Source organism: Podarcis bocagei (assembly GCF_964188305.1).
Source record: "Podarcis bocagei genome assembly, chromosome: 8".
Lineage (NCBI taxonomy): Eukaryota > Metazoa > Chordata > Lepidosauria > Squamata > Lacertidae > Podarcis > Podarcis bocagei.
In genome coordinates this window covers 33,521,126-33,534,502 of record NC_138133.1, presented here as the reverse complement: position 1 = coordinate 33,534,502, position 13,377 = coordinate 33,521,126, and the positions used below count along the sequence as shown (strand labels likewise).

At 42.7% G+C, this 13,377-nt stretch overlaps 1 protein-coding gene across 4 annotated transcripts in view; it reads left to right on the top strand.

Moving 5' to 3' along the window:
* The window catches only part of RIPOR2 (RHO family interacting cell polarization regulator 2), a 101,993-nt gene that overhangs the window by 83,051 nt on the left and 5,565 nt on the right, over window positions 1–13,377 (top strand). For 3 of the 4 annotated variants that reach the window (XM_081205779.1, XM_081205780.1, XM_081205781.1), the window contains exons 13-19: window positions 3,030–3,716; window positions 4,599–4,780; window positions 6,623–6,791; window positions 7,874–8,009; window positions 8,876–9,037; window positions 10,600–10,758; window positions 12,612–12,817. In XM_081205779.1, the coding sequence (XP_081061905.1) occupies window positions 3,030–3,716; window positions 4,599–4,780; window positions 6,623–6,791; window positions 7,874–8,009; window positions 8,876–9,037; window positions 10,600–10,758; window positions 12,612–12,817 (1,701 nt within the window). Of the gene's footprint in view, window positions 1–1,614; window positions 1,762–3,029; window positions 3,717–4,598; window positions 4,781–6,622; window positions 6,792–7,873; window positions 8,010–8,875; window positions 9,038–10,599; window positions 10,759–12,611; window positions 12,818–13,377 lie in introns of all 4 variants that reach the window. The other variant, XM_081205782.1, reaches the window with a different exon arrangement.

The following is a 13,377-nucleotide window of genomic DNA, read 5'->3' as shown; positions in this document are numbered from 1 at the left end:
TTTGCTTTAAAGTGGGGGGGGGGCTGAAGGCAGTAGCAGCATAAACATACATTTGATCATTTAAACTTCAAGACTACTTTAAACATATATATTAGTTGCACACCACCCCAATCCCCGAGCAGTGCAAGATTCCAGGGTTTCCAGGCGTGCTTACACAGGGTTTGTGTTTCCTTTTGGAAGTGAGGTACTGCAGAGACTGTGGTGTCTTTATGATATATGGTTTATTTGCTCACATATATACAACCTGAGCCTGCAGTGGAGGGCTTTGCAGCATGAACACCCCAAACGGGTCTTGTTTCCCCCATACAGTAGTCACAGCCTTGGATTCAAGCAGAGGTCCAGCATGGCTGTCTCTCTCTCTGCTTGTTGCTTTGCTTCTAGGTCATATCATAGCCAAACTCAACTCTAAACTCTGGATTTTGTTCTTCCCACTATCTGCAAGTTGAGGGAGAACCCTCATTTGCCCTTTCCAAATAGATTATCACCCAGGCAATGACCTCATCAGAAGCCAGCCTGGCTTATATTTTAACAAGTACTGGATCCAGGGGTTCAGGAATCTAGCCTGGCTTGATTAGCTTTTAACTCTTATTGGATCCAGAGATCAGAAGGCTTGATCAGATTTTAACACTTGTTGGATGCAGGGATTAGAGGCATCTGGCACCCACAAACTCAGAAAGAGAATAATCATGGAAGCCATCGAGATAGAGAAACACCCTCACAACATGAACAAGCGTGACGACACGTCCCGCCTGCCAGACATCTGGAAATTAGCCCTCCCCACAAAAACCGACACCAGAACCAGAGGCACACAGAACGCCATCTCCAATCAACCACACCAGACCCAAACCCAGACCCTCTCCACAGATAAATTACAGACACCATCCAGTAGCCAAACCATAGTGGCACCTCCGGATGCTGCACCCCCCTGCAATCCCTACACAGATCTGGCTGGCACAGGGCACAAAACCACAGCTCGCCCCTATACACGAAGCCAAGCCAGAGCACAACTATTTGCAGTACAGCCATCTTCTCAGAAAAACTCTTCACAAGCTTAAGAGGTCAAGACACGAAAGCTTTAGCAACTAATCCACACCTAATGACCCTCCTAAGTGGTACTCAGAATATCACTCAAGAAATCACTCAAGATATCCCTCAAGTAATTAATGAACAAAAGAAGAAAAGGCACACTAACCTGGGAACTTCCTCTCTGCCCAGAACGTTGGAGGCTATACACCACACCCCCTCAACAGTATTTATAGGAACTCAAACACTGAGATCCTGCTCTGTTCCAGTAACAAGAAGCCGAAAGCACCAGCCTGAAGATGACGAGTGAGACCTCGTCGAAACGTCGCCTAGACACCCCAACTCTTACACGGGAAGACACCCGAAGACACCAAAACCTGTATATATATATATATATAGAGAGAGAGAGAGAGAGAGAGAGAGAGAGAGAGAGAGAGATGAATCATTTATTGCTATTGTAGCTCCCTATAGAGGCCTTTGACATGTTCTAATTTCCAAGAGCTGCTTTAGCCAAAGATTCCTATAACGTACAGTCTCATATAAAAGTGATTTAGTTGAACTAATTGCTTCCTTTTTGCTTAATGGTTGAAGAAATGGATGCATCCTCCACAAGACAGGCTCCAGCTTTCCATTTTAGATCCTCTGCAGGATGCTTTCTTTGACAAGCTTCGCCGCAGTCGTTCCTTTAGTGATCTGCTGTCTCTCAGGCTGAGACCTAGAGCAGGGCTAGAACATTATGTGAGTCTTGAATGGTGGGAGCTCTCTTTATAAGTTATCTCCCTGCATTGCTCAAGCAATTACTCTTATTTTCATGCTTGCCCAGATTCTGATACTCTCAGTGAGATCTGTCTAGTTTGCTGACCATGTGTTGAAGAATTTATTGTACATTCACGCTTGGAATTAACTGATGTTCATGGTTGACCTTAGTTTTGTAACCTCTTTTTAGACAAGAGGTCAAGAGAAAACACATGAACATCGGAAGAAGACATATATATACATATATACATGTATGTATATATGTACAGTGGACGCTCGGGTTGCGAACGTGATCCGTGCGGGATGCACGTTTGCAACCTGCAGCATTCGCAACCCGCATCTGCATGTCTGTGCATGGGTGGCTTACGATTCGACGCTTCTGCGCATGTGCAAAGTGTGATTTAGCGTTCTGCGCATGCGCAACTGCTGGAACCCTTTCCGATACTTCTGGGTTTTGGCAGTCCGCAATCGGAAAAAACGCAACCTGAAGCGGCTGTAACCCAAGGTATGACTCTATGTACATTGAAGGGGCTCATATCTTGTAAACAATATTCCGGCAATATTCTATATGCAGGATAGAAAGAAAATTTAAATGGGGACCAATTTTACTGAAAGGCAGGATGAAAATAAAATAAAATAAATTTGATGCAGACTAGAAATTAATTGTTCATATTTATGCCCCATTGGGGTTTGAGGCTGTTTCTCTTTGAAACAAAATACCAAAGAGAAACAACCTCAAACTTTAAAAGTATGCCTCAGTTTAGTGTGAAAAATGCTGAGCAAGAAGAGAAAGATATTCTCTAACCCTTTAACTTATTATGTGTCAACACGTAGTAATATCAACAAAATCATGCTACATGGCATTACAGTATTCCATATACATATTTTGCATATGGCCAGCAAACACAAATCTTGTTGTTCCTCTGTTTTGTGCATGAAGTTAAGTATGTTTGCAGTACCTCTCACAGAACATCAGTTCAGGATTGGTTTAGAACCTTCCTATGCTCATTATAGACCAACTCTTTTCTGTTTGCTGTGGTTTTTTCTGGCCTACTGATATCTTCCTGTTCATATCATTTCATTTTAAAAAAAAATCAGTATAATAAAAGGTAAGTTTCTTTTACAACTTGGCTTCAAATAAGTCAACAGACCTTTAACACTTTTACATTTTCTGCTAGTGGCTTAGCATTAATTTTGTGTGGAAAGTTTTTCCGCTTTCCATCTTTAACTGTTCTTGTTTACATTTGCAGTCAAATTCACCTGATGACGTCTTTGAAAATGGGACGGCAGAAAATGAGAAAAGGCCAATGTCGTTCAGCTTCAGTGATATTCCCAATGGAGATTGCACTCAATCATCCAGTTTAGTGGGTTCCTGCACCATAGATAACCCTAATCCTGAAATTACTGTCACGCCCCCAGAACACAATGGGCAGAAGTTATCAAAAACTCGCACCATGGACAATATCAGTACAAGCTCATCTGTAGACTCTACACCTGAATCCAGAGACTTAAAACCACAAGAGCATGTGCTAGTGAATGAGGAAAATAAGATTTTGTGCATAGATTCTGAAGTTTGCCAAAAGTCTCTAGGTTCAAGAAGCAGCAACCTGTTCTTAGATAATAGTGCCCAGGTATCACTTCTGCAGGACACAGATGAGTTGTCAGAGCTCAAGCCTGTGGAACTGGATACTTTTGAAGGCAACATCACAAAGCAGCTGGTTAAAAGACTCACTTCAGGAGAATGCCCAATGACACCTGAAAAGCTGCACTGTGAGGGGTCAATAAGTGGTGAATCGGAAGGCTATAAATCTTGTGTTGACGGAAGTCTAGAAGAAGCATTTCAGGGACTTATTCTAGCACTTGAACCTCATAAAGAACAATTTAAAGAATTTCAGGATTTGGACCAAGAAGTAACACACCTAGACGAAATCCTAAAAGTAAGTTGTCAGGCATCCTCGCTTTTAACTTTCTTGTATCTCTTGAATACTTTTGTTGTTGTTATTGTTCTGACAGGCCTTTGCAGCTGTTTAATTTTTGATTAGTTAGTCACCTGAATGATTATCTGTATTTTTTTCTTTTAAATGTTGTTTTCTATTTAAAAGTGTACACTGCCTTGTATACTATACGGCGGGATAGAAATGCAGTGGAACCTCGGTTTTCGAACGTAATCTGTTCCGGAAGACCATTCCGAAACGTTCGAAAACCAATGCATAAAGGGCGGTCTGCAAATTTACAGAGAAAATTTAGAAAAATACAGTGGTACCTCAGCAGAAGCCGTTCAACTTCTGAGGTGCGTTTGAAATTGGAAGCATTTACTTACGGGTTTTCGGCGTTCCAAAATGTTTGTCAATGGAGACGATCAAAAACTGAGGTACCACTGTAGCTTTATTCATAAATAAATAAATAAATTAAAAGTGAATACCAGACATTTATGTGACTAAAATCAACGAGCACCCAGCTCACACAAGTATACTACACCAATGGTAGAAAGTACCCCACAAATATACTAAAATTGTATCTTTTATATTGACATATTATAAAAGGCGTTACAATTAAAAACAAGTGTCAACTAAAAGTCATTTCATTGGTTGGCAGACAACTTCCAGACAGTATAAGAATCTAGAAAGAGAAGATTTACATCACATATTGTGAAAAACTGTATTGTTGAATCTGGTAGTTTCAGGAAGATGCAGAGAATTTCTTCTTTGTTATTAAAAAAAAATGTTTCTATGCCTTTTTGTTGCGGGTGGGGGAGTGAGAGTGTATGGATTCATCAGCTCCCTCATCCTCACATATTTATTTTGCTTTTCCTGTTGCAGTGCAGACCAGCAATCAGTCACAGCAGGTCATCCAGCTTAAGCCTAACAGTTGAGAGTGCACTGGAAAGTTTTGATTTCCTCAACACCTCTGACTTTGAAGATGATGGTGGTACTGACGAGCTTTGCAATGGCGGTCGAGGCACTGACTGTGTATTCTCAGATACAGAAGTTGAGAAAAACAGGTACGGAAGCCAATATCTTGTACTTTTCTTACTTAAGCCCAAACTCTCGCACTTGTCCTTTCAGTCCTGGCACACACACATTGTTAAAGGAAGATTAAACTAAATATTGGGGTTTATAGATAAGTGATTTCCCTACAGAGCAATTATAATTTAGTTTAGAAGAACTGCTTACAGTGTTGCTCATATTTTATTTACCGTTTGGCTGAAATGTCCCCAACTCCAGCTTAAAACAACAGCTGGTAGAACATGAGACTCTTAATCTTAGGGTTATAGGTTTGAGCCCCATGTTGGGCAAGAAGATTCCTGCATTGCAGGGGGCTGGACTAGATGACCCTGATGGTTCCTTCCAGCTCTACAGTTTTATGTAACTAAGATTCTATGATACTTTTTAAAATCATCAAAACATCATCAAATGCAAAAAAAAGCAAAAAAGCACCATTTTGTCATGCCATCACAAGCCTACCCATGCCCCAGCTTCTCCTAATTCGTACCTGAACAGAAAATAGTTGTTTCTGAGTTGGCCATTATAAGTGTGAACTTGCAGCAATCCATCTATTCTGATCAATGCAGGGTCAAGCCTAACAACAGCACTGTAGCAGAATGCCCTGGCTTGTCTCCAACTATCACTTACTCAGTGTAGATCAGGGATAGGCAACCTAAGGCCCATGGGCCGGATGCGGCCCGCGGACGGTTGGGAATCAGCTTGTTTTTATATGAGTAGAATGTGTCCTTTTATTTAAAATGCATCTCTGGGTTATTTGTGAGTCCTGCCTGGTGTTTTTACATGAGTAGAATGTGTCCTTCTATTTAAAATGCGTCTCTGGATTATTTGTGGGGCATAGGAATTCATCGATTATTCCCCCCCCCCCTCAAAATATAGTCCGGCCCACCACACGGTCTGAGGGACGGTGGACCGGCCCATGGCTGAAACAGGTTGCTGACCCCTGGGGTAGATCCACTGAAATCAATAGGCATGAATAACTTAAGACCATTGGTTTCAATGGATCTACTTTGAGTAAGAGTTCGTTTGATAAAACCCATAACTCTTTGTTTAAGGTGGTTAAGGAACCTGATGTTGTTTGGATGAAGATGCTGAAAAGCCTGGTAGCTTCCCTGCTGCTGCTTTGAAATAGCACAACTAGTAACACCCTTTAGCTTTTCTTAAATGCTCCATAATCCACCTTCCACTGAGAAATACAATTGTTTAAAGAGTGAAACAATCAGTTAAACATTGAGATTTGCATTATTCTGTAAATAAATAAATAAATGGGAAACCTGAGTTCTGTGCTTGAAACACCTGATGAAATCACCATGTCTTCTGCTTCAACGACTTGTGGGTTGTTGTTTATTAATTTCTTGGCTGGCAATTAATCATGTGCTAGTAAAGCACTGACAGATTAAGTCTTAATTGTATAACTTTTCAAAACCACTAATCTATAACCCAGTGAAATCTGCAAAACAGTTTGGCAAACCATGTTGTCAACAGATCAGGGTGGCTGGTGCATTTAAATTATTTTTTTTAAGAAAGCAAGTTCTAATGAAGGCTGATTTCAAAGCCTTCACAGCGAGAGCTCTTTACAAAAGGGGCATTGTTTGAGAGAAACAAGTAGGCCACTGTGGAAGCCATATATCCTTTAAATGTGGACACTTACTTGGCACCGGCTACCTTGTGCCACTGCCAGTTTTGAGGTATGATGCTTTCATTAAAAGCCTTTTGGCCTCGCGAGGGCTTTCTGGTTACAGGTCGGTGCTTTCAACAATCCCTCTTTTGCATGGTGTTAGTCATGTTGAGCCTGCATAAAAAGAAATCCAAACCACTCACTTACCTCCCAGCATGAACAGTTACAGGTCAGAACACCCAGAAGCCAGGGGGCATCTCAGCGAAGCATTGACAGAAGACACAGGAGTTGGTACCAGTGTCGCTGGAAGCCCTCTTCCGTTGACCACGGGGAACGAAAGCCTTGATATCACCATAGTCAAGCACTTACAGTACTGCACACAGCTTATTCAGGTACCTACAGTGGGGTGTTTTTTGGGGGGGACCCCCTAAACCCTAGAAATTAAAAAATGTTAGGATTTTGATTATTTGGGATGTGAAGGGGGAAATACAAGCTGCAGAGGAATTCCTGGGCTTGGCCTTGCAAAAAGCGACCTGGGCAAGCTAAAGCCATTAAGAAACAATATACAGTGGTATCTCGGGTTAAGTACTTTATTCATTCCGGAGGTCCGTTCTTAACCTGAAACTGTTCTTAACCTGAAGCACCACTTTAGCTAATGGGGCCTCCTGCTGCTGCCGCGCCGCCAGAGCACGATTTCTGTTCTCATCCTGAAGCAAAGTTCTTAACCTGAAGCAATATTTCTGGGTTAGCGGAGTCTGTAACCTGAAGCGTATGTAACCTGAAGTGTATGTAACCCGAGGTACCACTGTAGGGCCATTGGCAATGTAAGCAGACTGGGGGTTTGTAAGGTTGCCAGGGTAACTGGATGTGAGGTGACAGGAAAAGAGTCTTGAGCAAGGGTTGCTGGGATCCATCTTGAGCAGGCTGGCTGCAGGCTGGCCGGGGGAAATGCCTTGATCTTCTCAGCTGCACTGCTGTGGGAGACAAACCCCTCTTGAAATGACCATGCTATGAGATCTAGACTCCCTCCATGCAGACTGAAGGTATAAATAGAAATAGAAATGAACCATATTTCTTAATGCCATCGTGTCTCAATTCTCCAAAGGCCCACAGAACCTCTGTGAGTGCCTAGAACCCCATGGGCTCTTGCCACTGCTTGGCAGAGAGGGGGAGGCACCCAACGTCTGTAACAACATGTGTGTGTGTGTGTTTTGTTGGGAGGGGATTGAAAACTTGGAATGATGGGGTGGAATATCTTGAAAGATGGCATGACTGGATGGAATCCTGAGCAGGACAACCTCACACTGCAACACTTCGTTGCGGATCCCATCTGTAGAATAAAATACTATTTTTGCTTGGTAAAATACATACCCTTCCGCATTACACACATCAGCAGAATTAATGTAAGTTCTATCCAGAGAATTTATTATACATAACGTGCTAAAACTTTGCTCTTCTTTGGTTGTTTCACTAGCAAATTGTATTCTCCAGTAAAACTCCCTTTGTGACAAGAAACCTCCTTGATAAGCTGTCTCAGCAGGTTCTAGTGATTGAGAGTCTTGCAGAGATCAGCAATGAGAATACAGGGAACATCAGACCTGTAAGCGAAGGTAAGACCTGGCATAGACAGTTTCTATTTTGAAAGGATGGGCGCCTATTTAAATATTCCTTAAGCATGGCGTGGAATACAGTCCTGTATCCATTTATGCACAAGTATTTATTCAGGGTGTGTTGTTTTTAAAGTGTGTTCGCGATAATTGGATTATTCATGTCCACCAGATCATTGAAACAGCCATATTTCTAAGGACTATAAAACAGATTAGCAGTTTCTGTTTCCCCTACAACATGCATCATAGGCTTTAGTCATAGGTTAGGAAACAGAAATGTTGAAAACTGAAAGAAATTATTCATTTCAGAAGTGAAATGCATTTTCACAAACATTTCCTAGTGTATTATCAATGCATATCTCTGCCACCATGTGGGCTAGATTGAAGTTTGCTTCTTCCTTTTTTTAAAACAACGAGATCTGAAATTCTTAAGAAACCAAACCCTTTACCATAGTGCCTGGATGTGCAGAAAAGCAATAGCCCTAAATTACAGTTTCTTTTGTAAGCACATACAATCCAGTCAAGCTTGTGAGCCATTGATTTTCAATAGAAATGTACATGGTTAACCATGGAATCAATGGGATAAAGGTGCTTACATTGATCTGGATCCATGTCCAAAGTATACAAAGGGTGATTAGCAATTGAATTATGGTTATCCTTTTCAAATCAGAACAAATCTGCTTTTGCCTTTTAGATTTTTCACTCTGAAAAGCCAGTGCGACCCCTTATAATTTCAAACGAAATTGGCATTTTCAGTCCGTGTTCCTTCAGTGGGGCCTCTTAAGCTTTGCAAACATTCAGCTGTGATTAGAATATTTATCTTCCTTATACTGAAAGCAGTGATCTTTTGTGATCTTTTTTCCATTCAGCAATTCCGGAATTCCAGAAAAGGGTCTCTCTGCTTTCCTTCTGGAGTAAATGTACCAGTCCTTCTGGGTTCTACCACATCTCCGCTGACAAGATGATCAAGCAACTGGATGCCATGTTCGCTACAACGCTGAATGACGAGTGCCCGGGACTTGCAGAAACAGGTACAGTTTTCCAGTGTGTTTCTATAGTAGGAGCAAAGAGCATCGGTCTCATTGATGATGTCTGCAAGAAATCTCTGCAGCAGAAATCATGGCTACTGACAGCTATATTAAGTCTTTCAAAGTTGCTTGCTGACATTAGCACACTGAAATATTTTGTTATATTTTCCAAAATGCAAAATGACTTAACCCAAACAAAGGGCTTTTGAAGCACAGATATTGATTTAGTTGATGATTTATATAAACTAGCGTATCCAGTCAGGCAAAAATTGCTACTCTGCTCCAGTCTTCCAGTTATTCATCTTTTGTTTTATAATACTTGCAGATAGATATGCTTTGTGTGCATTTTCCATCAGATTCTGGAGAAATATAGGTTTCCCTTACAAAAGTAGCCAGCTCCTGTTAACCCAAAAACCCATTAGCTGGCTCACAGCTGAGTTTTGGCCTACCAGAATGCCTTAGATCCTCTCAAATTGCCTGTTGACAAGCTGCAACAAAACATGTCTCTCCCGTATCAGTCTCTACAGCCACAGAAGGCACTGTAACTCTCCAATGGTTTAATTTCACAGTCCTCCATTGTCTCCCAAGAGACAGATACCACCAGGCTGGCTTCGTTACATGGCCACACATTTAGCAATAACTGAGCTGTTGAATGTGGTACTTAATACTGAAGAACTACTACTACTACTACTACTGCTACTGCTACTACTACTACAGGTTGATCTAATTGAGGGTCAAAGTGGTGCTGTTGGTTTCCTTTCCAAATCCTGCTCCTTCCACCCGCTTCCTACCCCATGTCCACTGTTTTTCTTCGTTGAAGTTTATTCCATGAGGCTTTACTCTCATTTACAACACTTGGGCCTTTTTCTGTATGCTTGTAACTGTTGCCCACACCGCCTGTGTGCTACCACCTTTTTATTTGCTTCAAATCCCTCATAAAAACCCAACTTTTATGTAACACGTTTGCCTCAGTTCCTTAGCCCTTGTGCTCTACTGTGACTTAGAAAGCAATTCTAAGCCCTGATCCACTGGCTGCAGGTAAATAAGATGGGACAGAGGTGCCTCTCTGCTGGTAGAGAGCAGCTCTGAGCTGGGGGCGTGTCCACAGAAGAGGCGCGCATAAAGCACTCTTTGTTTCTGCTGGTCATAGGTTAGGGTTGCCATGTTTCAAAAAGTGAAAATCCGAACACAAAAGTAGTTAAGCTTCACCCCACCACCACCAAAAAACCCCTGAAAAATAATAATGAATTTTGAGTTAAGTAAATTTGCCAAAATCTATACTCCTGGCATCCAGATTTTCCCAGGCATTTCAGTGATTCCTGCCCAGACACTGCTTCCGATGACTGAATCCCGGCCATGTCTGGGATATTCTGGACATGTGGCAGCCCTATCATGAGTGCCAGTAGCAGGGTGAAGGTAGGCTCTGTTGCACTAGGGAAGGAATGTGAATCAAAAGCAACATCCACATTCACTGTACCATGACTTACAAACTTGCAAACTTATTAAATCAGCACAGTGCCTCCTAGAATTTTAATCTGCTTTTTTTTTTATCTTGTCACGCACAGTGTTCAAAACCTTGGTATCACATATCTTGGATCGAGCGGAGCCTGTCCTCTCCTCCAGTCTGCCCTTGGAAATCATAACAGTTTTCCAGTATTACAACTATTTTGCCAACAGAAATGTCCACGATCTGGCAAATTATTTGCTTCAGCTTGCAAGAGAAGGTAAGGATGATCATACTGTTTCCTAGGGAACGTTATCTTAAAAAAAAAAAGCACAGCATGAAATAATTCCATTTGCTGCTCCAAAGAATCCAAGAGTATGTTTTAAGTTAAGGTTCACAATGTACACATGAACGGTGTGTTTTGAACTAAGGCAAAAACGACACCTATGGCTGGGGGAAATCTGAAGATCAAATCATGGGCTCTCCCTGAATAGCAGGATCTGCTACGTGTTAATTCGCATAAAAACCATACACATTTACACACAAACACATAACTTCTATTAGCCAAGAGTCTTGAAGCCATTGCGAATGATGTAATGTAAAGTCTGTTTTAGTTGAAGGGTGATAGCTCGGTGGTAGAACACATAATGCCCTAGGGTTGATTTCAGCATTTCAAGACAGGTCAGTGAAAGAGTGCAATGCAAAACTGAGTTAGATGGGAGTTAGATGGACCAATAGTTAGGCAAGCTTCCTGTGTAAACTCTAAACTCTGCTAAACAACTAAACAACTAAAACTCTGCAGTTTGCCACAAGGTGTCCCATATCAAAGATGCCAGCAAAACAACCTGGATGGTTGAAGAAAGTAAGGTGACTGTTAAACTAATTTTGACTTATGGAGGCTGCTGGAAAAACTCACGATTGATCCGGTTCCTCACATATTCCTTAAAATTTTCTGTGTTCAGGTTTTGTTTTTTGTTTTTTTAAAGAAGAGCACTTTTGGAGATGAATGAAAGTGGCTTTCTAACCAGTAGCACAGTAAAAAGCAGCAAGGTTTCCTGTGCCCTGTCCAATGAGCTGCAAAAGAATTGGGCTAAAGGACAAGCACTGGACACTTGAGTTAAAAAAAAAAGTTTGGGGATTTTTAAAATAATCTACATGCAATAGAATTACCGTATTTTCCGCCCTATAGGATGCACCATCCCATAAGGCGCACCTAGTTTTTTGGGGGGGAAATAAAGGGGAAAAAATTATTTTCCCCCCAGGCGCGGGGCTAGGGCGGAGGAAGCCCGAGCTTCCCCCGACCCCAGCCCCCAAACAGGCAGCTCTCTGCAAGCCGTGGGAGCCCAGCGCTGGCTCCCGCTGCTTGCGGAGAGGTCCGCGAAGCCTGGACGCGCTGAGTTCAGCGCGCGCAGGCTTCAGCATGCAGGCAACTCTCCGCAAGCAGCGGGAGCCCAGCACTGGGCTCCCACTGCTTGCAGAGAGGTGTGCGAAGCCTGGAGAGTGTGAGGGGTCGGTGCGCACCGACCCCTCTCTCTCTCCAGGCTTCAGCGAAAGCCTGCATTCGCCCCATAGGACGCACATTTCCCCTTCATTTTTGGAGGGGGAAAAGTGCGTCCTATAGGGCGAAAAATACGGTAACAGTTGCAAACAAATTTGGCAAGATATATTTATGCTCTGTATTGATTCTCCTCTGCCGCCAGTCCCTTTTACCACTGAATTTCTGGCTATGGGCTTTAAAGACCCAACATGTTGGCCGCTCCAGGTGGTAGCAGTGATACCTAGAGTGCTTCCTCCTCATTTTGTGGATGAAGTTGCCAGACTTCCTGGTAGCAGCTGGTAGTGATGTGGACACTGCCTTCCAATGAAGGCAATTCACAAACTGATTCTAGACTTCGCCTTTACCATATGGAGTAGCTTAAACACATGCGACAACTTGGACACCTGTTGCTGGGAATCACAAGCACTCAGGTCCTGCTTGCAGGCGTTCAATAACCCCACCTGGTTGGCTATGACTATGAGACCAGGATGCTGAACCAGGTGGGCTTGTGATGTTGCGTTTGTATGTTGCCACTGTCTTTGTGTGGTGAACCTAAGCATGCCCTAACTTAGAGGGACATTCTTGTTCCATTTCAGCCTTAATGGTGCAGACTCTGCAGTCCTTACGAGATGAAAAGTTCTTGCAGAATAAAGCCACTTTAACCTCCTTCAGCCTCCCACCTCAGCAAGAAGTACTGAAATCCTTGGCTCTCCTCCTCCTGACTGAAAACAAAAGGGAGACCCACGAGGCTGTGGCATCCTTGTTGTCGGCTGCAGCAGAAGACAAGGACTTCAGGGAAAAGGTAGGTGCGATGGGAAACGGTAACAAAATTATGAGTACTGGGGTAGAGCTGTTAGATTTCAGCTAGGGCATTTCTCTGAAGCTATTAAGGCTTCATGGTGGGAAGGAACTCTCTAGCTAGACAGGGCGGTCTAACATTTCATATCAAGTGGGCCGCAAGAGTACTTCGACCCAGAACCCATGGTCCCTATGCTGCCTTGTATGGTGGGAGGAGCAAGGCCAAAATTTGATGCGTCACCCCCAGCCCTCATGCTGCCTTCCCAAAGCTAAGTGAGGCACCAGGCTCTGGGAAAGAGGTGTTAGTCTCTGGCAAGGTCCTAGAGGACTCGAGGACCCTGTCAGAGCTCTCACACCTTCTTCCTAAAGCTCCATGCCTTGCTTAATAATAATAATAATAATAATTTATTATTTATACCCCGCCCATCTGGCTGGGCTTCCCCAGCCACTCTGGGCGGCTTCCAAAAGAATATTAAAATACTGTGATACATCAAACATTAAAAGCTTCCCTAAACAGGGCTGCCTTCAGATGTCTTCTAAAAGTCTGGTAGTTGTTGTTCTCTT